The sequence below is a fragment of the Rousettus aegyptiacus genome, unplaced genomic scaffold (genome assembly GCF_014176215.1).
Source record: "Rousettus aegyptiacus isolate mRouAeg1 unplaced genomic scaffold, mRouAeg1.p scaffold_m13_p_16, whole genome shotgun sequence".
Classification (NCBI taxonomy): domain Eukaryota; kingdom Metazoa; phylum Chordata; class Mammalia; order Chiroptera; family Pteropodidae; genus Rousettus; species Rousettus aegyptiacus.
In genome coordinates this window covers 27,918,309-27,946,308 of record NW_023416291.1, presented here as the reverse complement: position 1 = coordinate 27,946,308, position 28,000 = coordinate 27,918,309, and the positions used below count along the sequence as shown (strand labels likewise).

Below are 28,000 nucleotides of genomic sequence, written 5' to 3'. Positions count from 1 at the left end.
CTTACAATATTTTCATTGCACTGAGAGGAGCAACTGGTTGAATTGTAGGCATTTTCAATAGTCACACATTCACCATTGCTGCACACCTAGAAATAAAGTAACCAATATGAGTTAGAATGACTTGTTCCTACAATTTACATGATGTTTTCTACTGTGAAAAATCACATGTAGAATCTTCTGTGGAATAAGAAATCCTCTATTTGAAAATAATGTACAGTACATTCAAATATTGTTATACACAATCTCCTTAATTAATGTCTGTGTCCTTTAGAATTCTTCAAATGTTTATCTGGCAAAGATTCTACAATTGTAATTACAACAATTTCTTCTATTATTTCTATCAAGTTTTCTTCATTTGAAGAAGATCTGTGCTTGTCATATCACAGTTGCTGGTTGAGAATTTTATTAATATCAATTAATCTTATTTATGCTTATCACCTTTGTTTTAATTTTTTTTTAGTGAATTTTATGAACAAATTATTATCATTTTGTTGCTCATAGTTATTGCCTGGCTTATCTTAGCCCATTTATTTAATTTTTAATTGTTATTTTTATTTTCACCTATTTCTTTAAAATGAGCTTATATTGGTACATGTTTTTCCCATTCTATTGAAGCATAATTGATGTATAAAAGTGTATATTTTTAAAGTGTCTATCATAATCATTTGATATACATTATAAAATAATTAACAAAAACAACTTAATTAACACACCCATCACCTCAAGTAGTTACTTTTTGTATGTGTGGTAAGAACATGAGCATATTTAAGGTGTTCTCTTTTAGCAAATTTGAAGTACACATTACAGCATTCTTAATTGTACATCAGATTTCTAGAACTTACTTGTAACAGAAAGTTTGTCCCCTTTGACCAACATATGCTCATTTTCTCCACCGCTTAGCCCCTGGCAACCATCATCCTACTCTCTGCTTTTGTGACTTTGACATTTAGCTTCCACATATAAGTGAATTCATACAGTATTTGTCTTTCTGGGTCTGGCTAATTTTGCTTAGCATAAGTGAAATATTCCCCAAGTTCATCCATGTTGTTGCGGATAGAAGGATTTCCTTTTTTAAAGCACATTTTTATTATCCATTCACTCACTGAAGGACATTTAGATTGTTTTCATATGTTGGCTGTTGTGAATAATGCTGCAATGAACATGGGGGTGCAGATATCTCTTCAAAATTTTGATTTCAATTCCTTTGGAGATATATTCAGAACTGGAATTACTGGATCACATATTAGTTCTATTTTTAATTTTTTGAGGCACCTCCATAAGAGCTGTATCAATTCACATTCCCACCAACAGTGGATAATGGTTCCTTTTTTTCCACATCCTCACCAACACTTGTTATTTCTTGTTATTTTAATAATAGCTGGATGGTGAATATGAGATGTATATCTCATAGAAGTTTTTACTTGCATTTCTCTGATGATTAGTGATGTCGAACACCTTTCATATACCTGTTGGTTATTTGTACATCTTCTTTGGAAAAATGCCTATTCAGGTCCATTGCTCATTTTTTAATTGGATTATTTGTTTTTGTTGTTGTTTTGCTATTGAGTGGTATGAGTTACTTATAACTTTTATATATTCGCTATTTACCAGATATATGGGTTGCAAATATTTTCTCCCATCATAATTTGCTTTTTCATTTTGATTATTTCCTTTACTTAAAGAAATGCTTTACTTGGATATGGTCCCACTTATTTAATTTTGCTTTTTTGCCTGCGCTTTTGGTATCATATTTAAAAAATCATTGCCAAGATCAATGTCAATGAAATTTCCCCTATGTTTTCTTCTAGGTGTTTTACTGTTTAATAGCTTAAATTTAAGTCTTTAATCCATTTTGAGTTACTTTTTGTTCATGTTATGAGTCCAATTTCATTCTTTTGCATGTGGATATCCAGTATTTACACCACCATTTATTGAAGAGACGTTATTTTTCCCATTATATGCTTTTAGTGCTGCTGTCGAAGATTAGTTGACTGTATATATATAGGTTTATTTCCCAGCTCTCTATTGTTTCATTAGTCTATGTCTAAATTTATGCCAGGACCATATTGTTTTAATTAATATAGCTTTGCAATATCATTTGGAATGCAATACTTCTAGCTTTGTTCTTTGCTCAAGATTGCTTTGGCTATTTGGGGTCTTTTGTAATTTCATACAAATTTTAAAATTGTTTTTCCGATTTCTATAAAGTATATTATTGTAGATTTGATTGGAATTGAATCAAATCTGTTCATTTTGGGTAGTATAAACATTATAAAAATATTAATTCCTTCAATTCATGGACACAGAATATCTTTTAATTTACTTGTGTCTTCTTCAATTTCTTTTATCAAAGTCAATTTTTTTTCAGTGTACAGATTTTTCATTTTTTTGGTTAAATTTATTTTTAAGTATTTTATTGTTTTCGATGCTATTGTAAATGGGATGATTTTCCTGATTTCTTTTTCAGATAATTTGTTTTCATCATTGACTTCAAGGTATGAGGTTCAGTATAAACGTATAAATGTTTATCTCTTTGTATGAATTTTTCCTAGTACTAAGTGAATTTTTATTTTATACATTACTCAGCTCAGGGACATTTTTTATTATTATTTCTTTAATTATATTTTTACCTCTATTATTATTTTTAAATCTAGAATTTCTATTAAATCTGTATTAAATATTTTAGGACTATTTTTCCTGCTTTTATTCATTTTATTTTATTTTTTAAAATTCCTTCAACAGGGGTTAAAGTACATATTAGTAGTTGATAGATGGTTGTGGGGATTGGGAACATGGCTTAGGGAATGCAGTCAGCAGTAATGTAAGGGCTGTGTGTAGAGCCAGAGGAATGATAGAGTAATCAGGGGGATCATTTCATAAAGTATGTAAATGCTAAAAAAAAAAAAAAAATTCCCTTATCTTAACCTTCCGTTTTAAGAAGTTTAGCTTCTAACTTACTGTGTTTTTACAGATCTATTCAATGGTTTACTGCCCCAATTACATATCAATTTATTTTGTACTATATCAATTTATTTTGTACTTTGAAGGCAATGCTTCTTAATTTCAAATTATACCACTTTTATAGATTTTATACCCTTTTAAATCTTATTAAATATATTAAGTTTTTCCAAAAGGATTTTCCTTTTTTTTAATGTATATCTATTTTATAGGGGACTATGATTCTTCAGATTGGTCTCCTTTATTTACACTGTTGAATACTTTTATATTGATTACTATTTATCCTTTTTGCTTATCCTTATAAAAAAATTTTCTATATATAGTCATGTGTCATTTAATGATGGGGATATGTTACATACTAAGAAATGCATTGTTAGGCAACTTTATCATTGTGTGAATGTCACAGAGCGAACATACACAAGCCTAGATGGTATAACCTAGTACATACCTAGGTTATAGGGTACAGCCTATTCCTCTTAGGCTACAAGCCTGCGCAGAATACTGTAGGCAGTTACAACATAATAGTGTTTGTGTATCTAAACATATCTAAACATAGAAAAGGAATAGTAAAAATGTTTTATAAAAGATAAAATACGGTATACCTGTATACAACACTTACCATGAATGGAGCTTACAGGACTGGAGGTTACCATGGGTGAGTCTGTGAGTGATGAAGTGAATGCGAAGGCCTAGGCTATTACTCTACATGACTATGGACTTTATAAACACTCTCCTCCCAGCCTCCCCCGTGTGTTCTTCCAACAGGGCCAGAAATAGAACAGTGCTGCTCCATGAGCAGAGATGTGGGCAGGATTGACTGCAATTTGGAGGAGAAACTGATGGGTAAAGCATAGATCAGCATAACAGTGACTGCCAGGAGGGAGTGAAAGGTGGCCCGAGGATCAGTAGGAATAAACCACGATGGAGAGGTAAAAGAACAGAAGGCTTTTTCATGGTGATTTTGGCTACTATACGTTGGCACAGTGGTCAGAGTAAGGACCTTTGTGGTATTCACTAAAAAAACAAAACCAAAAACAAAAAAAAACAGGGTGTTTAACATGGAGATGATGTAGAACCGAGGACTCTGAAATTTTGTTTTTGGTTCTATTGACCCTACTTGTCACAAAGGTCTCTCTTTGGCAATGATTTAATGGAAGAAATAAAATTAATTTATGTTTTACTTCATTACGGCCTGAAAATATTTCCAAAGTACAGGGACAAACTGGCTCCACACTACCACAGAAAGTTTATTCTAAAGTGGCAGTGGCACTTGATACCTGTTAAGGTAGCTCCTGTGGACCTGTGTCTTTGCACAGGATCTTTGGTCATCAAGAAGGAATTAATAGGAAAGTGTTCTGAAAACCATCAGTCCGGATCTTGGAGGGCTGTAGGGCTCCCTGAGTATTTAGCACTGGCTGGATAGACTTCCTGCCACTCTTAATGGGGTTCTATAAAATGGAAGTCATACTTTTGCTTTATACTTCGGACTGTTTGTCCTTACCTGAAGTGAATAAAAAATTGTTTGGTATCTTCTTCAACCTGATGCCTCACAGTCCATTTTCTTGAAAGTCCTTGAACTTTCAAGCTTGTGGTGGGTGTACATAACTCAATTTTCACAAATATAGATTCCTTATCATTTTGATATTTATTTAGCAATTTTAATGGGAAACTGTATAGTTAAATATTTAGACTTGAAATATCAGTCTCCATTAAATCGTTAAATTCTAATGTTTTTTTTTTACATTTGAATTTTTGTTGTCCAATTCGTTTCTCTATCACATTATATGAATGACACTGTAATGTTTGCGGATGGTGGTGTAGAGAGAGAAAGAGGAGGGAAACTATATCACAGATGGAAAATATTCAATATCAAAATGGTGGACTTTTAAAAATAAAGTGCTATTTTTTTTTATTCTTGTGTTTGTAAGCCTTGATGAGCCAGCTATTATTAGTAGTATACACTGTAAAATTTCATCTTGGAATAATAAACCCTTTCCAATCTGGACTCATTCTCTCTGTCCCAATTCATTTTTGCCATTTTACCCCAAATCCAGTCGCACTGAAAAAGTCATTTAACTGACTATGCCATACACTTTGTACCTGTGCATATTATGTAGATATGTCTTTATAAAAAGTCTTTTCTCATTTTCTGTGTGTTGAAAAATGTTGTTCATCAAGTCCAAGCTGAAGTGTCTCTCATTTAATGGCATCATAAGATGCCATTTATGTTCTATAAGTGAAGTCAGTCCTTTGGACTCCAATGTACATTAGTCTCACCACTTGTGCTAGATTGTAATGATGGACTTCACTTAATCTATGAAATTCTCAAGTACATTCATCTTTGCATCATCCACATCCAGCACAGTCACTGGCACCACAGTACGTGCCCAGAAAATAGGGCTGAATGAATAAAATAAATGAAGAATGTATGGCTGCTTCATTGTCAAATTACTTTTAAAAATTATGTTTATAATTTGATTAGATGTCTACTGTAAGACACTAATTAAGCATACTTATAACAGTGACATATAAATTATATAATAAAGATTAGATAAAAAGAATATTTGTGATCATTTTGTTGCTACTCTGCTCAATAAAACAAGCTACCATTTTTTTTTTTTTTTTGGCTTTCCTATATATAGGCCCTCTGGACCCAATTATAGGATCCAATGATGTTTTAAAGTGGCTGAACCAAAAAGTTTTAATAAAACAAACAATTTCATCTTACCATTCCATCGCCACATTTTGTTCCAGGAGCAACCAGACCCCAATCTTTAGAATTGTGATATAAATAAAAAGTTTTGCATTCAATGGTGACATTCTGCTTTGGGGTTTTATTAAAGTAATAGGTCTTTTCTTCTCCAAGGACAGATGAGTGCTGCCCTCCAGTGCAGTATATCTTTCCACATTTGATATCTCTGAAGGAAAGGGAGAATATTTTCAGACGTGGAACCAGAAATAGAACTTTAGAGACTGGGTTTGCAGTGAAGTGGCCTGGCCACTTTTTTCTAGACCCGGGTTTGTCAGCAGGCTGCAGAGAGGCCAAGAGAGGCAGGTAAACTGTTGGACATAGTCCTGACCCTGGGTACTGAGACAGGTCAGTAAACATATAAAATGGTCATATTTCTTTATGATATCTTTGTGATTCTTACAAGTCAATAGTAGCTTAAGTTTACAGAAAAATATTTTTATTAATAATTAATTTATTTGAATTAGCATAAGTTTAATCAGTACACTAAGATTTTTTTTCTTATTCTCTCTTGCTTAAAGCACATCGGTTGATTCTCACAATAAACCTTTTGAGGTTGCTATTATTATAACCTACATTTTTAAAGATTAGGAAGTAATTGGAAGTGAGAGAAGTTAAGTGACTGCTCATTTTTACATAGTCCATTTAAGAGCAAAGTTGAACTTGACCATAAGTTTTTGCTGCTGTTATTTTTAGTCCAAATCCTGTTTTGTGGCACACAGAAAGCTTTGCCAAATGTCAATAACAAACCTGGAAGCATGGGTCAGCTCACGCTTTTAAAAATCAGATCTAACTTCCAATCCTCCCATTCTCTCTTCCAATTTCAACTCCAACCTTCTTCTTTTTGTTTATGCCTTCACTTCTTCGCTCTTACTCTTTTCTCTGTTCTTATTTATTTTTCCCCTCCTCCTGTGTGCTCCTTTCTCTTTTTTGTAGCTTCTTCTCTTCTTCTCTTCCCTAAGAATCTGAAATGTTTTCCATCTTATCTCCTTATATTCCATGACCTTCAGCTAATAAATACAGTACGTAGCTGTCAGTTAACACTGTCAGAGAGGCCTGCTCTCTCCCTCCCTACTTCCCCCTCTTCCTAGTTTCCTCAGTAAAAAGAGGTTAACAGTTACCAGAACAGGAGCTGTTCTGATTTTGCAAAACACCCTTAGAGGGCACTTACTTTTCTTTACAAGGCACTTACTTCTTTTCACAGGGAATTAATTGGTTTTCCTTATTTTTGCAGTATCCGAATCTATTTCCTTTTTTATTCATCAGGTAGCACATATCAGAACTGTCTTTTGCTCCTGGGATGCAAAATGTTATAAAAAAAGGAAAACGATGAAAGCATGAATATTATTAATTATAAAATACTTTATTTTTCTAATGTAATTGAAATTTCAGTATTATATAGTGGTCAAGTAGAATGAGATCAATAATTAAAAATCTATCCTATTTCCTTGAGAAGGAGTACAAAAAAAGTAATAAACATGCCTTAACTCACATACTGAGCTAATCAATTAATATTAGAGGTAATATCGATTACTGTTAAAGGTAAGATGCAGAGATATACTAGGCAATATCTTGGAAAAATGCTACAAGTGGCATTATCACCAATCTTCTCCTTAAATTCCCACAGGACAATACCAGAGAAATAATGGTTGTTAGGGTTATCAGCCATTCATTGTAGTTGTCTCTCACCATTATCAAACAATTCAGAGCACTGGTCATCCCGGGTGGGACATCTCCCCATGAAGCAGTAGCCTTTTGCATTTTTGCAAGGGAATCCATTTTCTTGGAATCGGTCTTTGGGACATCCAGATGAGTGGCCAGTACACACTTCAGGAAAATCACATTCATCTTTTGATGGTCTGCATATGGACCCTGCTTTTTTCATCTATTGAAGATAAACAGAGACTGAATCTTGGACACATTTAGACAGGTAGGAGGAAGGTTAACAGGAGGAAGGTTGACCCATTTAATTCATCTAAAAAAGGGTTTAGAAATGGATAGATCATAACTTCTTTTTCCATTCCACTGAGAATTATTATCATTTGTAAATGTCTCGGTTTTTATCAACATAAGGAATGCCAAGATAGCGTGTTTGAAATTTGTTTTTAGAACAGCACTGGGGAGAGTTGGAACAAACATAAAGTAGAGAGATGAGTAAGTGTTCTGTTCATCTTGTCCTCTTTCTCCCTTGCTCCAGTCCTTCCCCCCATTATCAAAGCACACACAGCTGGGAGCCCCTGCCTATAAAGAGGTATCTCCACTTCCAAGAAATCAGATTTCTCCTTATAAACTAGAAAATGCCCCGGCTCTCATTGCTGGAAGGCACTGCATCACAATAGTTTCTCATTCAGCCATTCGGCATGCATGTAATGGTGCTGAGTTCTGGAATGTTTCTAGATGAGTAAGACATGCTTCCCTTTCTTTGGAATTTTCTGGTCTAGTGGAGTGAAAGAAATGTCAATCAAGCTTGGACAGAGTCATTGGATTTCTGATCGCTTTTCCTAGGAATATATCTCCATATACTAGTCATTATCACTTTTCAGTTCCAGGATAATGTTTTTCCTTTTAGTTCTTTCTTGTTGAGATGGCAATTCCCCACCCCCGCCTGAGCTGAAGTGGAATAGGTTGGTAACGATTTACAAAGAAGTGAGAATAATGTTAGTCATATAACTCCACTCCTACAAGGCCAAGTGCTGCTTACCAAATTCTTCACTCCCCAGACCGTAGCACTGTCCAGTGCTTAGAAATTGCAGCACTTCAGAAGATGCTCTATTGTGTACAATCAAGCTGAGCCCCAGTCTGGGATTAGTGGCACAGGGTCATTCAGAGTGGTCAGACCACTCTTTGGTTCTATGTACACGTAACAAACTGAAAACAGAGAAGCCTGATTCTAGCGAAAGATCTCACCTGACAAGACTCACAGCATCCTCCTTCTGCACAAGTAAATCCTGGCTTCAACACACATTTCTTTGCATCACAGCAAGGGTTACTGCACTCCTGGCAATAACCAAAAATCAAAGATCAGAAATTGGTTTGCAGTTAAACCCATGTGTGAAGAGTTAATTAGTTTGTGCTTTCCTGTAATTTAAATACATTGATTATCTTTCAGAGTTAAGTACAATTGGATTGTCTTTGGCTATGACATGTATATAAAGACTACTGCTTGCTACTGGTGTTTGAGATGTTTGCTTTGTTTCCTTCCCACATGGCTGTTCGGTACTCCAGAGCTAATGAATTCCCACTGTCAGCATACGAAGTCCTAAGTTTGTGACCTTCCATTCTACCAATGACCTCCTTTCTCAGGGAGGGTCCTGCTGATTCTCTATACTAAAGGTTTGGTGTGAGATAATGCAACTTCTGAATTTTACATTTTCCTCAAGATGCCTAGTATCTCAGGCTGACTTTTGGTTTCTTTAAATGCATCATTCAGTAGTAACAGCAGGACAGACATTTAGGCCCTATCTGCACAAACACAAAATTAAAACTGCAAAAACCCTATCTGCATCCTGTCATGTAAGATATTTCAAGTGTTAGAGTAAAACTATAGGACCATTCCAATGACTGTGCATGGGCAAAGGCATCAATTTCCAAAGTTGAAGCCTACTCACATTTAATTTGAAACAGTTGAAGAGTAGATGTTGTAACCTCTGGACAGGTCACCACCCTTATTTTGATCATGAAGTCTCTAATTGCCATCCTATGAGACTCTTGAATCATGCACTGTCTAGAGCATAAGTATGTACTAAAACTGTGGTCCTTAGACCAGCAACCGTATAACCTTGCAGTTCGGTCGGAATGAATAACCTTGGCCCCCTCTAGACCTGCTGAATAAGATAAATATCCAAGGAGAGACAATGAATGTCTTTTAAACAACGGGAGTTGAAAAGAACCTGATTTTGAAGCTTGCTCCCCATGTTATGTATTATGTATTTTCTATATAAACATTTATTACTTTTGAAAATAACATTTTAATTGAGAAGAAATTTTCTAGGACTCATGTGATGAGCTCTTGAAGAAATAGCTTCTATGTTGGAGAAAAGCAGATTAAAAATCACTTTAAAATTTGCCCCAAAAAGCTTATTCTAAATGTTCCAGAGACCAAGATTGCAATAAATATGTGAAAGGTTAAAAGACTCTTACTCAATTGAGACATTTTTCTCATAACATGAACTGTCTCACTGGGCCATAGGCTCATCTCATAAGTTCCTAAGTAAAATTCTATTGACTGACTATGAAGCATTTTGTAGAACAGCTCCCACTGTGCCTAAGAAATTAGACAATGACGTTGATGGGCCCTTCTCACAATAAGAATCAGTTAACACATAAGCCAGGAAATGTGATGCTGTGGACCTCCTATAAGATCATTATTATACACATTTTATGACTTGGTAAAAAGCCCGCAATAAGGCTGCACCAACAACGACTCCTTTATAAATGATTAAAAAAAAAAAAAGCATACTTTTAAAGCTTTAAAAGGAATTTCACGGTTAATTAATGGCCACATCCCTGCTTAGGTTCTAGCTGAGCATAAACTTTGTAAGTTAAAGCCATCATTTGTATATACCTGAACGGGGCCACAATCACATTCTTCTCCATCATCCAACTTTTTGTTTCCACAGTATGGGGAATCACCGAACTTATCAAAAAATGGAACATTAAACATGCACGTTGGCCTATTATCCTTCAGGAATTGCATGTACCGGATTCTGTTGCACTTACTGAATTTTAGGGCAGGGGTGCTAGAGGTAGGATAAATTAAAAACAGATTAATCATATCAATGCATACTGAACAGCTGTTAAAATTTTATAAAGAATTTAGAAAGAACAAATATAATTGCTGGACTCTAAAAGTCCATTTACTTTTTTTTACTCTTTCCTTACTGCTCAAGCAGAGTGGTAAATGGGCTCTTCATTATAGAAAATACCTCAATGAAACACAGCCAACACAAGCTATTTTAGTGAAAATACTCTGACTGTATACCCTCCAGAGAATCCTTCCTGACGCCCACAGTTTGTCTGGATTGTCTGTGCTTGCTGCTCCTGTATCACTTTTTATTTGTTCCTTTTGAATTTATCTATATACTTGTTTATAATAAGCAAGATTACAAACGTCTCAATGCAGGACTGTATCATACTCAACTTTTAAAAAAAATAAATAAGCACTAGTTAACAAAGCTCCCAGCACAAAGTAGTTCTCTATAAATGTTTATGGAAACAAACTATTTATTTAATAATTTCTCACACAACCTAGGAATGCAATATACTGTACTTTTAAAAGGAAGTTTGAAGTTTGGAAAAACTGAACTTCACCTCCCTTTTATCTTCCTTTCGTTTTGACTCCTTTGCCATTATTATTGATGCAAGGATTAAACACAGATGGACTTTTAGAGCCCTAACTACATTAGATTGCGATGGTGGGACCCTGAAAAAATATAACAAATGTAGTAATAGTACTATTACTATGTAAGAATTAATACTAATGTAATAATAGTACTATTACTATGTATTTAATGATGTAAAATCAGGTATCAGTTACTAAGTCCTTACTCTATGCCAGTCACTGTGCTTGGGTGCTTTAGACACTTTACTTCATTTAATCAATATATAGAAGTACTGATCATCATCAACAAACACTTTTCTTATCATATACCATGGACTGTGTGTACCCCCGTGAAAGAGTTCAAAGATGGGCAAGGCTTAGGACCTGATGGCTGCTGACTTACATGCTGGAAGGACATTGGACAGTCACTCATTCTGTATTAATGAGGACCTAGTATGTGTCTGGGGCATTTCTAGACAGTGGTGATATAACAGAGAACAAAGCAGAAAAAACCCTCTGACCTCATGAAGCCTATATTCTAGTAAGGGAGTGAAATAATAAATCAATCAAATACATAAAATATAGACTCTATTAGATAGTGGTTAGTGCTAAGGAGGGGAAAAAAGTAAAAATTGAGGGAGTGGGTAATGCCAGGGTATGTGTATGAGGGGACAGGATTGAAAAATTGGGTCATGTGTCTGGAGAAGACTTTGCCGAGAATGATATTTGAGTAAAGATTTGAAGGAGGAACTTATAGCTTAGGATGAAGATGATAAAACAAAGCATGTAGAGTGTATTCCTCTCCTAGGCACCGTGGTATAATTATGAATTGATTTTTGTGTGCTTTTGCAGTATGCTCAGATGGAGTTTTAGAATTTCTCTCATTTTATCATTAGGAGAGACACTAACAACTGATAAGATTTAGCTTAAAAAGGAAAACTCCTAACCATGCTTGATTTTAAAATAGACCTTCCGGGGTATAGTAGGAAAAAGTCCATGTAATATATATTCATACGATACGGATTTTTAGTCCAAAGCCACTCCCAAAGTATTGAAATATATTCTTTATATCGTTTGAGCCTCACCTTCCGCTACCATCCATCACACATCTTCCCAAAGTACAGGTACATGGGTGATCAGTATGCTGCATGCCAAGGCTATGCCCCAGCTGATGTGCCATTCTGCTCGCAACTATATTTAGGTCAGGTAAAAGATCCTGATGCAAAAAAAAAAAAAAAAAAAAAAAAGATGTGCATTAGTAATTTTAATAAGATAGCACACCGTAGTACACAGTATTCCAAACTGGTGGTTGAGAACTGGGTTCTAGCTGCTGGTTAACTCATACTTATTTGAGAGGCTCTAGACTTAGTTACTGGCCTCTCCTGTGCCTCAGCTTCTTCAATTATATAATGAGGTTGGACAAATGACTTTTTGAGTGTCTCTAACTCTAACATTCTGTAATTCTTTTTTGTGACTCGATGATAGTCATTGTTGGATTTATACTTATTCTCATAAATAGCTAAAAATTATTAATGAATGTCCTACCTACTAAACATTCTCAGTTGTCTTCTATATATTAGATATTCAAAGAGGATAAAAATAAAAATACACAGGTTCACGCTTTCGGTGTACAGTCTCACATCTCACAGCAACACTGTGCAGTCATGAGGGAGTTTCTACTGTGCAGAAAACCATAGATCAGAGACGCAGAATTCAAGGCAAAGTTGATTGCTACCTCCGTTGGTAGCTCTATTTAATATTTTCATCTTTATATTAATGAAAAATATTAATTTCCAAAAGGGGTGCAATATCGGGTTACTGTAAAAGTAAAACACCCTAATTCGGTAATTTCGTCTTGCTCATTTTAAGTTTAAATTGTGTCCTGGATGGGTTATAATATCATAATTGGAGAGCTGACAGCCTATATTAGATTATTAACTCTTTCATTAACTCTTTATGCAAAATTTGTTATTGAAATTCCATAGGAAAAGCATAATCATACAAAAACCACATAATAAATAGGTTGTGAAGTTATTTTGGTAAATACTAGCTTTTAATTTCAAAGTCTTAACAACACTGAACTGAGCATAGCAACAACTAGGCAGAGAAACTAAAAGAAACAAATCCAAATCTTGATGTTTTTAAGAATTTCTTAGATGTGATTGCTTGAACAGTATTTACTAGAAGCTTAGTGGCTTGGGAAAGAATCCAATAAACAAAAGGAGTCAGCAATTTAAACTTCTTATGCTTTTGGTAAACAAATTGTAGGTCTGCCCTGATATGGTATTTTAAAAGGTCTCTGTACTTTCTTTTTCAGCACAAATACAATTATTTTCACTTGCTAAATCAGCCAAGTTCTGTGGACTTTACATGTTCTTACATATAACTATATTTAATATACAAAAGAGCTTTTCTAATCTTTATACCTTGAACTGTATATAATGTTCTGTTAAAGTCTGAGCACTCATTTACATTCATTATTCACCTATAGCTTTTATAAAATATATATTTTTCTCATTTAATAAAGGAAATACGACAGTTTCATCATGAAACATTTTTGTGGGAATATATAACTGAATGCATACATAGTCCCTTTCAATAGGACACAGAAAATTACAGAAACTTAATTCAAACTTTTCGATTAAGTAATATAACATATAAAAAACATAACTCACCTTAACAACACTGGAGGAATAATAGGGTAGGCACATGCCCCCTGGATAAGAAGTTCCTTGAGCATCCGTGTAGAGCCACTTCCCACTATAAACAAGATGAAATACACTCTTCAGTCTGAGCCAGTTTAATTAACACATAGAATGAATTGCGGTGAATCTCCACAATGCTAGTTCCTTTGTACATGAAAGCGTATTTCTTTTTTTCTGGAGTTCTGGATTTGAGGATGATGTCAGTTGAAATTAAGCTCATTTTAAACCTATGGTTTATTAGAGGCATTGAGAAAGTCAATGCAATCTTAAGATGAAATCATAAAAACAAATACTTTATAAAAAAAATAATATGGTTTGAGTTTCATTTTACTTGACTTTAGTTTACCCTACACTCAGCTTTGAGTAAAACCATGTAAAAGACCAAAAAAATTAATTAAAAATGTTTAGAGGAGAAAATGCAACATAGTAAATGGACTCAACACTATAATTAATTAGCCATGGTTGCAAATTTTAAAAAATGTTTAATAAGCCATAGAAATGCATAATTTGATAGTTACAATCAAACATTTAAAAGAGTTATTATGTGGAAACAGGACAATTCCTAGAGTATCAAGAAAGAATGATGTAGATGCCTATATTAAAGAGATCCAAATTTTATATGCTTTCGAGAAGGACATTTAGAGTTGGAACACTTTAAAGAGAACTATTATGGTCTGGAGGGCCACACTTGGAGTCTAATAGAGAGGACTCAAATGCAAGAAAAGTTGTCAAGGTAGATGACCCCTTTCAGTTTTTAACTTTGTTGATCAAGAAGATATGTTCTATTTCTTTCTTTACTATTGAAATGGTCTTGTCCTACATTTTGAAATCTCAGGATTTGACTGTAAATATTGGAGGAACTTAGAATTCTGGTCTTCCTAGACTATGAAGATCTTGAGAGAATACCACCTATGAAGTTGAAGCACCAGAGAAAGCACAGTCTGGATTCTGACTTTGCTCATAGTCACTTAAAACCAAAAGTCACACCATGATAATGCTACATATTGAGTTTCATCACTTCTAGATCTACGTGAATATAGAAAGAACAGCATACCTGAAACTCAATACCTGGGAAATCCCAAATATAACATCCAGCTAGACATTTAGTAGCACTTCCTCCCCCTCCCCCACTCCCCTAATTGTAGACACTCTATTGATAGAGACTTACTGCTCAGAGTAAGAGACAGTCATGCAAGTAAAAGGTTTTCTACTTACACCCATTTAAATACTTTCAGATTAATTCATTAAGTATCTTAAAACACATGTCCGAGGAATAGACAAAGGAGCTAATCTTGCTCACTATGAAAGTTATGGTGTTATTTTGCTTAACTCCCCCCAAATTTGGGGGCATACCAGTGCACGCATATCCAAGACCAAGCCAGGTACATGTTTCCCCTGGAAATATATGTGCTACAGGCCATCCCAGACATGAAAATCAAAACGATATTATTTTGGAGTTCAAGGTTACTCTCATCAATCAGCCAAAGGGCTGGACCTTACCTCTCACTACAAGTGAAGCTTCACAGTTCTGATTTGAGACTGAAAATTAACATTTACATAGTGGTAGAAAACACATTTGCAGGCTGTTTGTAGACCTTAGGAGAAACACTGGTGTTATAGGTAAATGAAGTAGGTAAAGTGGGTACCCATCTTATATAGTCATTTTAAGGGCATTGGGAGAGATGCTAGAAGACTCCATTGCTCCAAAACTGTTCTTCCATAATTTAATATTCCTTACAATAACAGGACTATGTGAAATACAAGGTCGAAGTCAGATTGACTCCACAATTTTTTGTTATTTTCCTATAGGCGAGGAGTGTGTGCTAGGTATTTTGAATAATGAAAATGATAAAAATGCCCCCCCCCTTTTAGAAGTTAATGACCTAGTATTCTAGATAAATCCAAACCCTTTCTTGGGAATATTAAAGTTGTGACAGGCTTAATTGATGAGATTTGTTATCTGTTATTTTTAATAGTAGAGAAGATGCTTGTCTCTACTATTGGTCACTAGATGGACACACTTGCTGAGGAAACATGTTCAGAGAATGAGATGCTTCCCCAGAAAGGTAGGTTTTGCTGGAGTCAGCATGCCATGGTGTGGAAGGCTGAAGGGAGACAGTGTCAGAAGCCAATAAGAATAAGAATATTGAGTGGATTCTAAATGTGCTATGCTTACCTAATGTCAATCCTGTCCAGGAATATGAATATGTCAGATTTTTCTTTTCAGGTATTATTCACAATTAGAAAGAAAGATTATTCGAAGTTCATACAGAAACTTTCTGTATAGTCAGACAATGTTTTGTCCCTGAATACTATTCAAAAGTCAATTGCTTCTTTTTGTCTACAGCCATGCTACCCTGAATATGCCCACTCCTGACTGATCTCAGAAGCTAAGCAGGGTCAGGCCTGATTACTACTTGGATGGAAGACCACCTAGGAAGACCAGGTTCTATAGGTGTATATATATATAAAAAAAGTAAATTGTTTTTAAAAGTATTTTGGTTGTTGTTCATTTGTTTTTGTTTTTAATAATCCACCTAAGTTATGCACAAAAATAGAGCAGTTACATACCTGAGCAACAAAGCATGATCAAAATTCTTCCTTTTTCTAAGGATTGTTTCCTGCCAAGTTGAAAAACGCAATAAAGTAGTTTCTATATTGGAATCTACTTCTATTTTATCTCCATTTGTCCACATTTCAAGGCCGACCAATGTAACATGAATGTCCAAGGTTTTATAAATCTGTTCAAAAAAGAAATAATTTTTCACAAAGTCAAGTTGCAGAAGTATCCTCACCATTACTGCATTGTTTTACATTTTTTTAAAAGTAATTTTAATGAATGATGTAAATAAGCAAAAAGTGCAGGCCTCAAACAATTATATTGAAACCTAACGTGAGGTGAAGGGCCATGGTCAACCAAGAAACTAGACCAAAAACATTGGATTCCTCTTGAACTATCAAAAGGCTTATAGGCACTGGACTCAGGCTGTGTTAGAATAAATAATTTATTAAAGCTCTGAGATTATAAGTGACCTGAAAATATGATTTTACTAATAGTAGCACACAGTGGAATGAATGTTCTTTATTCATCTCTACTCTTAGGTCATGAGTTGGTTCCGTGACAGATACTGGTTTTCAAAAACCGATAGTTAGCTGTCATGTTTGTTCTTCATGTTTGATTTTTGGAACTATTTTGTTGTCAATAAGAAATCTCATTGAGAATTGCTCAAAGCAGGCAGACATAGTTATAGCTTATAAGCTTTCTCACCCTAATACCCATCTGCTTTTGTACACACCTAGTTGATAGATACGTCGATGACAGGATGAAAGAAGATGGAGTTTAAACAAATATTATGAGGATTTTGAGGCAAAGAACTATGTGTTAGATCAATTTTATATCCCATATTAGCCAGGCTGGAAAAAAGAATGAGTGACAAATTATGAACATTGTGTTAAGAATAGAAATAGAAAGGTCACTAATGTAATATTAGTAAAGAATATAACTGGTTATTAAGAAGTTTAATATATCATTGCTAAAACAATAACCTTGTGTTGATTTTCCAGTTTTCTTAACCTATGTATTATGAATATATTGAATTCCATGTGTCAACATAACCCAACAAGTTCATTTCACAACCATGAGAATTAAATTTCTTAAAAACTCTCATGAAGACCTTTAGTCAAATCATGATCTCAAATACGTATTGGAGGCTGTCATGCACATTCTTTTTGGCACTAATCTTATGGTCGAATGAACTTCATGAGTCAGGTCCCACAGAGCAAAAATTTTTTTTAACCTGAGCACTTTGGACTTTCTATATTCATAGGGATCTTTAGGTTGCAAGTGCAAATGAAAACAATATTTGTCATCCTATGAATGTATTTTCTTCCAGTGAGAAAGCATCCTGTACAATAAAGCCATGTTTTATTGTGAAGGACAGACTATTTGTGAGGTAGTTGCTGCCAGACCCTCTAGCTAGACCCAGCTGGATGCAGGCCAGAGCAGAGACTGCTTCCTGTCAGTCCCTCAGACTCTTCCCCCATGGGCTCTGTGGAGGATAAAGGGCCAGTAAGGAGTGGTATGATGGAAAGGGTCAAGGATTTGTGGACAATGTTACTTTAAATTGTTTGTGGTATGACCTCCCTACCTCAACTAAAAATCTTTAATAAAAGTTCAGCAAAGTGCAACAATTTTGTATTTATGCTTACTTTGCAGATGAAAACCCAAGGAAAGAAATTGATCTTTATATTTGGATCAATGTTAGAGTAATGATAAAGACAATTGTAAGACATAAGAAATAGGAGAAAGCAGAGATGACCATGAGGTATAATCATTCCTCTCCACATTTTTCTACCTTTAAGAAAAAGTCTTGGAGAGGCGTTTTAAGTTCCATAGACACAGATTCAAAGTTCAGAGGAGTTCTGCCTCTAGCTAAGATATATAAAATTGAAAACAATGTTGCTCCTACCGTGACACACACACACAAAAGCCAGAGAATCTACAAAATCATAGCTCTTCTTGAAAGCATAAGAGAACTGAGGTAATTGGCAAACAAGTAGCCTGAAATCTAAGGAAAGACAGACTTCTCCTGGTGACAGAGTATGAGAAAATGAGATGCTGAGCACCGTACAAGCAGGGAGGAATTCACCAAACATTTTTAAGAAATCGATAAAGGGCAAGTGTGAGCTAGAATGAGAGTATAGGACCCTTTGGGAAACCCAGACTTAAGTAATCACCCCCACATGCAGACTCTTCCTTCTCCATGGGCCTTTTCTGGATGCCTGCAGAAGTGATGGGGGCAGAGTGGGCGACCAGAGATATCCTCCTGCGTGCTACAGGCCTGAAGGAGGGGAGCTGTCTTGAGAACATCTTAAAACCTACCCGACTCTTCTTTCCTGATGCAAAAAAAAAAAAAAAAGCCCTAAGCTGCTGTATGAACTTCAGTCAATTTTTTTTTTTCACATCTCCAAAACTTAAATGAAGACCTATTGTGGATAAAAGAAGAGAAGCAGGAAAGGAAATTGTCTTGAGGCCAGATCATTTGAGGTCCCCTATCCATGGAGGAGGAACATGAACATTAAGAAATACACATCCGAAGACCCATGGGCAGGGCTTTCCTAATACCAAGGGCAGATCAGCATAACAAAAAACACTCCGGGGGTCCCGGGTCCCATAACGAGGCCAGTCACCACTGAGTGACTGAACAAGAAGAGATTACCACTGAAGAAGAGCTAAGTGAGTGAAGGGAGGCCTTCTCTGAGCACTGGCTCTTGATAAAGGCCTGAGGCAGAGGCAGAGGCAAAGGCAGAGGCAGGAGTGATCTCCCCAACAATCCAGGACCCACTAGGATAACACTAACAGATTCTATTATAAACAACAAAAATTTATACCATATGATACTACCATGTACTTTAGTAAAAATTTTATATATCCTATTTCAAAATAACCACAAAATAATTGTATTCTACTTAAGCAACAATATCAACAACAAAATCCTGAACCAATTCAATTTTTGACAAAATCGATTCGATCCCATATGTTAATGGCCTAGCAAGAAAAAGTACATTTCCAGGCCTAAGTTCTATTTCTTCTGTCCCTACCATCTTACACATAATGTTCAGTATCCAATAAAATATTTAAGAGCACACAAAAGAGCAGAGAAAAACAACCCACTGTTCGACAGATGAGTCAACAAAAATAGACTCAGAGAAGATCTAAATGGTGAAATTATCTGATAAGAAATGTAAATAATAATTATTAATATGTTAAAGTGCCAGTGAAAATGTGCATGTGGTAGGCAGAATCCTAATGTAAAGATGTATTTAAGAATTCTTAAACATTTGGAAATTAAATGATACACATATGTAAGCACCGAATCAAAGGAAAAGTCATAAGGGGTATTAAAATATTTTTGAATTGAATAAAAATTAAAAATAAAACAAAAAGTTGTGAGAACCAGCTAAAGAGCATACACTTACCATTTAAGCCAGCATTCCCACTTAGTCATTTAAAAAAATAAACATAAAAATCTATGTGTGCATATACATCTGTATGCAAATTTTCAAAGAAATTATATTCATTTTAGTAAAAAACTAGAAACAGATCAAATGTCCTTAATTGGCAAATGAACAACCAATGACCTAGGGGGACTATTTGTTACAGGATCTTCCTTTGTGCGCTCTTTATCCTAGAAATGAAGCTTCATGACTTAGAAGTCAGCATAAGAAAAATATATGTAATTCACAGTACTGCATTTTAAAAAAGACAAATTAATCATTTTAGTGCATTTCACTGAAATATTTCTCCTGATTTCTGTGTTAAAGCATGAACAATCAATTATACAAGATCATGGTACAGTAATATAAAATAGTGGATTTAATTTATGCATGATGTGTATTCAAATCTTTGTACATTATAAATTATGTGATTAGTTGACAATATTTGAAACTTATTTAAATATTGAAATATTAAATGTAATTTATTTAGTAAACCAAAAACTCAGAGTGTGGTTTATTTGTTTCTGTGAATTTCTCAATGAATTGAGTTGGTGAATTTTTGTGTTTTGGGCACTCTCAATATCAAAACTACCCCAAAATTCAACAGTTTCTTTTAATTTTTAGCTTGATTTAAAATGTATAAAATCTCACCATGTTGACAAAATTGACCATTCCCCAAATTCGGTTCCTCATTTTACTGTGATGATTATTCCTGTGATACTAGAAATACAAATATCAGATCAACATTCATTAATAATTGGAATCGAATACAAACTCAACAAAATACTTTACTTGTCATCAGATAGTTCAAGGAAAATATTTTCTTGACATTCCTTCCTTCCAGTAAGCTAAAAATCTGGTGACTTAAGCAGAAATACTTTTTTTTTGACATAAAATAACTAGATACAGCACTTTCTACAGACATGATTCAACTTAGCACTTCTATAAATTTTTCTTTATAATATTGTTTCCTTTTCACAATACATTATATTGATTTATTAAACCAACTAATAAGTGTTCTTTAGAGTTCATATTTATCATGTTGATAAAACAAAACTTACTAAAGCTCCACAGCAACCATTATATTGCAAGAGGGCAGCAACTTTCTCAGCCTTCCAGTGTCCATGTTGGTTACAGACTAAGGAACACAAAATCGAGAGTAACCCTAGAACCAGAGATGTGAGGAGAGGGGCATGAGGGTGTGGGTCGCCCCTCCCTCCAGGAAAAGGCTAGGAAGGCAATGCTGACTTTTCTCTTCCAGCCTATTCTGCCTTTTGTTCTCTTCTTACAAATGGATTCTCTATTTATGCCATCAGGACCTTGTTCTCAGTATTATCGATTTTAACCTGATAAAATATATTTAATAATAACGTAAGGAATTCTACTTGGATAAATGCAAATGGCCAAGCTTCTTATATAATAAAAATAAAAAATATATATACCTTTCCAGAATTTTGCAAGTATCTTCTACCTACCATGTCATTGCTGCCCTGTTGTCTTAAATATCTACATATTTCGCAGATATAACATTAGAATCTCTTCAATTCTCATCTTCCAACCACTCCTCAATTCACTACTCACTGGTTTAACACCACCATTCCACTGAAACTATTCTTGATAGGCCCACAAATGTACTCTTAATATCAACCCATTTAACACTTTTCCCTCATCTTCCTGATCATTTTGTCCATTTTGATGTTGATCATTTTCCTTTTCAAGAAATTTCTTATCATCTTGGTTTCTGTTATTTTATACACTCCCAATATTTTATAATGCACAGGTTTCTCTTTTCCACCATTCCCTTAAATTCTAGATGGCAAATATATTTTTGCACCAGAGTTTCCATGGATGAATTGCTAGGGCTTGCCTAAATTCCACAGTTTGGAGAGAGTCTGAGGTTATATTAGGGACCACAAGAATAGGTACCTTATCAGTTATTGATTACTGCCCATGGATTTAAGAGGTATAGATGGGTATGAGGCCTTTGTACTCTTACTTCCAAATCTTTATTGGATTGTTAGCGTTCCCCAGGATTCAGACATTTGTGTTCTGCTTTCTCTTTCAACTTGCTAGCTCTGAGTGTACACATCCATAGCCTCACTCTGTTTAACTGCTTAAAATGCATCATATTGACTTCAAGATATGTAAAGTCCTCAATATGTTTTCCAAAAGCTGTCTTTGTTTTTCCTATTCTGTTTCATCAAAATACCCTAACTGTGCTTTGCTTTTGTTCTCATGTCCTTTATAGTAGTGTGTGTGTGTATGTGTGTGTATTTAATACTCAGAATATAGCATAGTGGATATTCATTAACTATTCGCAAATTAAAACAGATAATTTACCAGAGGAATTTCTCTGGGGGGTGGGGGTGGGGGGTGGGGAAGAAGCCCTTAAATATTTTAAGACAATAATAAGGCAGCAAGCGTGAGAGTTATGCATGTAAAACCCAGTTTAATGCACCTAAAATCATATCAAGCAAACCTTCACCTGGTATCTGGGGTAAAATGTTAAATTTAATAGACTGTTTTTATTTATAGTCAATAAGTTAAGAACAAAACTGGTCTTAGCATTCTTTTTAAAAGTTAGTTAACATGTTCTCACCAACATGCTAATGTAAACCTGTCTATTGATTAGTGCCCGAAATTTATTAATTTCTATTTTTTTAATTGTTAGGTTAATTGTAGTTTCTCCCGTTTTCTTTTTATTTAGTGTGCAACAATGCTGTCTTTTTTTTTTCAACTAACATAGATCTTATTTATTTTCTCTTATTATATTGAATGGGAATTTCAATAAATATGTTGAAAAAATCTATCAATGATAAACAGATGTATCCTATTCAAAATTGAGTTTAATATTTACACAGGATAACATCTTGGTAAATATTCTTTATTTTCTTGCATTTCTTATTTGCTGAGTTTATTATGAATGTTGATATATATATATAAAAAATATTTGAGATGATTACATAGTTTTTAAAAATTATGTTAACTATAATAAACCATTGTCATGAAGATGTTTTTATATGTGAAAAATTAGGTTTGCAGATATTTTTAGGATATTTGTATTTATGTTTATAAGTGAAATTGGCTTATAGTTTTACTTAATTTTCTGGGTTTGTTGTCAATGTCATCATAGATTGTTACATTAACAACCCTCTAGGGAATACTACTATGACAGAGATTTTCTAAGTCATTTTTAGCACTTGGAGATTTCCTGTGTTTTCTTTGGAGCTCAACTATAGATTATGAACATATCTTTATTTTTTCCATGTTGTTCAGCATTTTCACATGTTTGTGCAGGGGAGAGTGAGTGGTTCTATTTTGGTTCAGGCTGCTATGCTGCCCAAGGACCCTATTGTCTTTTGTATAAGTCTGTCTTGGGAAGCTAAAAACAGAACTTTGAGAATGGGATGAAACTCTGATTAAAATGCTTTTTTGTTATTGTTGTTAGAATCACAGCTATGCTATTATAAGGATGAATAAAGAGCAAAAGTTCATCTGAAAACTTACCACATTATTATCAGCAACAATGAACAGTTCAACATACTTTTCTGTGTGGATAACCTGGAAATTTATGAAAAATTTAATGAAGTATGGTTACTATTTCTTATCTTAATATTTAAAGTTAAAATTTTTAAGATAAGACATGTTAATATTAATACAGGAATGTGAAGTATAGAAGGATAGCTAATAATTCTAAGAATATATCTAAATAAAACCTCTCGTATTATTAAAATATTTGTCTCTATACATCAGATTGTAATAAACCTGAAATAACATTCCATATTTGATTATCCTTGCTTTCTTTGTTTCATCTTTCAAATAAAATAAGAATTATAAAAAATTATGAATTCAGTTTTTAATGTTTAGGTTTTTTTTTTATTTACAAAGTAAATGTTTACTAAGTAAGCTCATGTAAAAAGCACCCATCTAGTTCAAAGCTAACACGTAGGACTAACTAATAGGACTGACTGTTTTTCATTGACTCCTGCCACTCTCTTAAAATCTCCTATGTTGCAGTAGTCACAGAAAGGAAACATGTTTTATAAAATATCTATAATATGCTAATAAGTATGCCTTTTTTAAAAACAGCAATACTAAGAAATTGTAAGTTTTCAGCTTTTGGTGACATGCACTGAGGTATATGCATGTTCTCTGAGTGTGAACCAAGAGCATATTACTCAAAGATTTCACTAAGTCATTGGGTCGAATTGAGATTTACTGTAGGAAACAAACACTTTCTATATAGATAACAAATACAAAATTTGACATTTCAGATTTAAAACAATAAAGAGTCTGACTCAGGTAGTATTTACGCTTCATTCATTGGACTCATAATCTCTCTCTTGAGGTCGTAAAGGAAAGAAGAGGCATTTTACTAGAGAAAAAGATAATTTTTATCCAAGAAAAAATAAAACACTCACTCCAATTTTGATGTCCTCCATGAATTTACTATTATTGTTTGGAACAGTTGCCCTGGTAAAATTGAGCTCTGTACAAGAGTGATTGGCAGCATACTGCATCTTTGGGTTATATTTGAACACCAAATGTTCTCCTTCATCTGAGTATTTCACTGGTTCAATGAGGTACCTTTGGTCATACACTCTGAAGAACCCCCTGTGGAAATTGAGGATACAATGTGTATTTAAGACTTTCACTACTGCATTACTATACAATACTACTTTATTTCATTTTTATTGACTTTGCTTTTTAAGGAAGGAAGCTATAAGGTCAAGAGCTCATGAACATGTAGCCAAGTGTTCTGAGTGATAAAGAAATGAGATGATATGTGGTCTTTGATTGAATTAACAGTTTTTGTGAGAGTCAGCTCATCTGGGTTTTCAGAAGTTTGACAGCCCAATCTCCACTTTGAAGTATAGCTAGAATAGTGATTCCCACCTGGGCAAGTGTCAGAGTTCTTGCAACATGTTTAAAATTTTTATGTTCGTCATGCATTAATCATAAATATATGAAAGTACAGATACTAGTATGTGCTAATTTTGTCATTAAAGGAGTTATACTTGAAAATATTAGAAACTACTCAAGGCAAGTCCTCATCAATGAAGACCAAAGTATCTTGTTCTACCCTTTGGTTCCTCACACCTTCTTCTGTCCTTGAGCCAAATATCTATGAAGAACATATATAGACTTTACTTTTGATGTTTTACTTTCTAGAAACTGGAGACACTGTGCAGCATTGTAGTGTGGCTGGAATTTAAAGGACTAGAAGTCAGGAGTCTGGATTGGACTTAATTCTACCACAAGCAATTTGAATGTTCTAGAGCAAGTCTCTGATTTCAGTACATTGATTTGTAACGAGAGGATGAGACAGGCTAAATTAATCCCAGTAGTCTTCCAACTCTGTATCCCTTGATCATATATCAAAAAACCTGTCTTTCTTGGGGGTGGGGCATTAAACATCTTTTTGCCAAAAGTGAACATAAACAATGGGGCTAGGGTGGACACTCATGCTGAAAATATACAGTAGCTTTTCCCATTAATTTTTCCATTTACCAGGATTGTTAAGAAGAAAGATGAGAAGTTAATTTCTTTGAAAATCTATAGGAAAACTTATAAATAAAATAGAAAGATACTGTGCATTACCTCAGACCATTACATGTGCTGATACTGGCAGCAGAATCAAATTCATGTATAATGGATCCTTGGTAAAAACAGTGGTCCTAAAATCAAGAGATTATTGATGTCAGCACACATATTGATGTTATATAAATAAAATATCTACATATTTTATGTTCTAGTATATCAGTATTTCGTTCTCACAAATTATGCTATATTCATTCATGTATTCATTCTCTGCATTCTTTTATTTGGAAAAAATTTAAACTCCTTTAGAATCCTTTTATTTTAATTGCGTGATTACTTTCTATACAGTAGTATATGGATTTGGCTCTCACAAATTTAACACTCTGTTAGCTGATGACACCAGACTCATATATTTCTTTAGAAATATTACTACTTAAATCTATCCAAAAATTACTACGAAATTCCCCCTCCTGTGTTATTATAATTTCCCCCAGTTGAGTTGCCTGTGAAATCAAGCCAAAGTTGTTGATAATTGTTAAAATTAGGTTTATCCTCCAGTGATGTCTCTTGCTTCTTTTTTCCTTCAGTTAAGTTGATATCTTTATCACTCCCTACTTGGTGCTCTGCCCATGATGATTCTATCAAGTAATTACTCTTTTCGTTGTTTTCATCTAGTCAACTGTCACCTATATGTGACATTTTCCATGGTTCTCCAAGGACCTCAGATCCTCACAAGCCAATAATTACCCCTTGCATGAAATAATATTACCCAGTTTTCTTCTTGTTCTATTTCACAAAGATTACACAATGCCTTGAATTTTATAGTTGACAGCTGCCTTAGAGGCAACAGGTTTTAAAAAGTATACTTTTGGTAAAAAAGAATAATGTCATTGTTGAATAGGCTATAAAGGGCATGTTTTGGAAAGAGAAATAAAAGAGTTATAAAAATAGAATCTGTACCCACTGGAATAATATTCATGAGAAACAAACAAAGATTCATTTGGAGAATGAAGGCAAGACCTCAGTGCTGACACATCAGAAAAACTGGGCAAGCGGATGTGACTCACTTAAGGGTCAGTTAGATAGAGGTTTTAAAACTGGGTTATGTCCATAGGTTTTCTCCATTTAACTTAATTATAACCTTATCAGGGTGCCTTATAATTCTTTAGTTTCCTGTTTTATACTTCCTTCAGACTTAATATCATTGTGGGTACATAGAAGTCAGTTTAATAAATAAAAATACATAAGCAGTTATTGATTTGCTGGTTAGGCAGTGATTAGTCTCCTTCAGATTTCAGAGGGTCCTATTTTCTATTCTAGAAATATTCAATTACAGTAGTCAATGCAGGATTAATTTCTGATGTAATGCTTTCTGAAGCTGCTTGTAAAGCTGAAATTAGGTTTCAAAATCACATGAAGAAATGATAGTTTCAGAGAAAAAACAGAAAAGAAGGTTCCATGAGATACCATGATCTGAGGATGCCTAGTGATCTCCACTCCTTTTGTGGAATAGTAGGTTTCACTGTAATTCAAGGCTAGAAACTCCCTGAAAAAGAAGACAGACAGGTTCTAAGATTTACTCATTCTAAAAAGTTATTAGATAAAACCAATTATATGAGAGGGAAGCCTCCAGGCTGCTTTCAAATCTCAGCAAGGTCTTCTTATGTTAAAAACAGATAAGCAAAATCTATCCTCCTACAAAAAGCCTTTCTAATAGATTTCCTGGTTTGTTTAAAAACTATAAGAGAAAAAGAAAAAGATTCTGGCTGTTTTAGTAAGGGGGAATCTTGAGAAGGACCTAGAGAAAATATTTTCTCAGTAAAAGTCTCTTGCCTTAAGAGTCAAAATTAATGCAAAAAAAAAAAAATCTCATTAGAGATTGTAGAACCTGGAGGAGAGAACAATGTCAGCATCATTTGCCAAAAGAAATAAAATCTCATCAATTTATAATTTTATATTCAGCAAAAAAAATAGCTTTCAAGAAAGAGGGAAAAATAAATGCCACTTCAGATTAAATGCTTATAGTTCATATATAGGAATTTGGGTAACAGAAATGTGCATTTGTCAAAACAATAAATGTATACAATTTATGCATTTTGTTGCATAAAAATTTTATAACAAAAGAAAAAAACATAAATATTAAACTCTAATGATATGCTTGCTTAAATATTTAGAGGGAAGTATTTGATGTCTGCAATATAATTTAAAATGCATAAAAATAATGGAGGATGGATGGATGAATGGATAAATGTTGGGTGGATAGACAAGCAATTGTGATAAAATAAGCATAATAAAATGTTAATGAGTATATGTGTATATATATCTTGATGAGATTATAGGTATAAGTATATATTAACAGATATATAAATGTTTTCTATAAAATTCTTTCAACTTTGTTCGATGTGTAAAAATTTCTTTATAAAAAACTGTAAAATAAGAGCTACAATAAGTTAAATAGAATACAATCATTTTGTGGTTATTTTGAAATAGGCTATATAAAATTTTTAGTAATGTGGTAGTATCATATGGTATAAATTAATGTTTCTTTTGCCTCATACACACATACAAATAGAACTTTTCACCTATTAACGGATTTATTATAGTGAAAACAAAGTTAATACGATCAATGTTTCCACTGGATGAATAAACAATCTCATTTAATATGGTTGGCCTATGAAGATTTACCTCTATTTCTCAACATCACCTTGGAAAATGACCATTATATAATTA

At 34.0% G+C, this 28,000-nt stretch overlaps 1 protein-coding gene across 1 annotated transcript in view; it reads right to left on the bottom strand.

Annotated features, from left to right (window-relative positions):
* ADAM7 (ADAM metallopeptidase domain 7) overlaps positions 1 to 28,000 on the bottom strand; it is a 64,523-nt gene that overhangs the window by 14,018 nt on the left and 22,505 nt on the right. Inside the window, exons 6-19 of the mRNA XM_016148161.2 lie at positions 26,738 to 26,816; positions 25,331 to 25,407; positions 24,151 to 24,343; positions 23,237 to 23,290; positions 20,381 to 20,449; positions 16,304 to 16,473; positions 13,703 to 13,787; positions 12,113 to 12,243; positions 10,272 to 10,446; positions 8,615 to 8,704; positions 7,397 to 7,592; positions 6,900 to 7,002; positions 5,687 to 5,876; positions 6 to 86 (exon numbers count right to left, since the gene is read on the bottom strand). Coding sequence (XP_016003647.2) covers positions 6 to 86; positions 5,687 to 5,876; positions 6,900 to 7,002; positions 7,397 to 7,592; positions 8,615 to 8,704; positions 10,272 to 10,446; positions 12,113 to 12,243; positions 13,703 to 13,787; positions 16,304 to 16,473; positions 20,381 to 20,449; positions 23,237 to 23,290; positions 24,151 to 24,343; positions 25,331 to 25,407; positions 26,738 to 26,816 — 1,693 coding nt within the window. The remainder of the gene's footprint in view (positions 1 to 5; positions 87 to 5,686; positions 5,877 to 6,899; positions 7,003 to 7,396; positions 7,593 to 8,614; positions 8,705 to 10,271; positions 10,447 to 12,112; positions 12,244 to 13,702; positions 13,788 to 16,303; positions 16,474 to 20,380; positions 20,450 to 23,236; positions 23,291 to 24,150; positions 24,344 to 25,330; positions 25,408 to 26,737; positions 26,817 to 28,000) is intronic.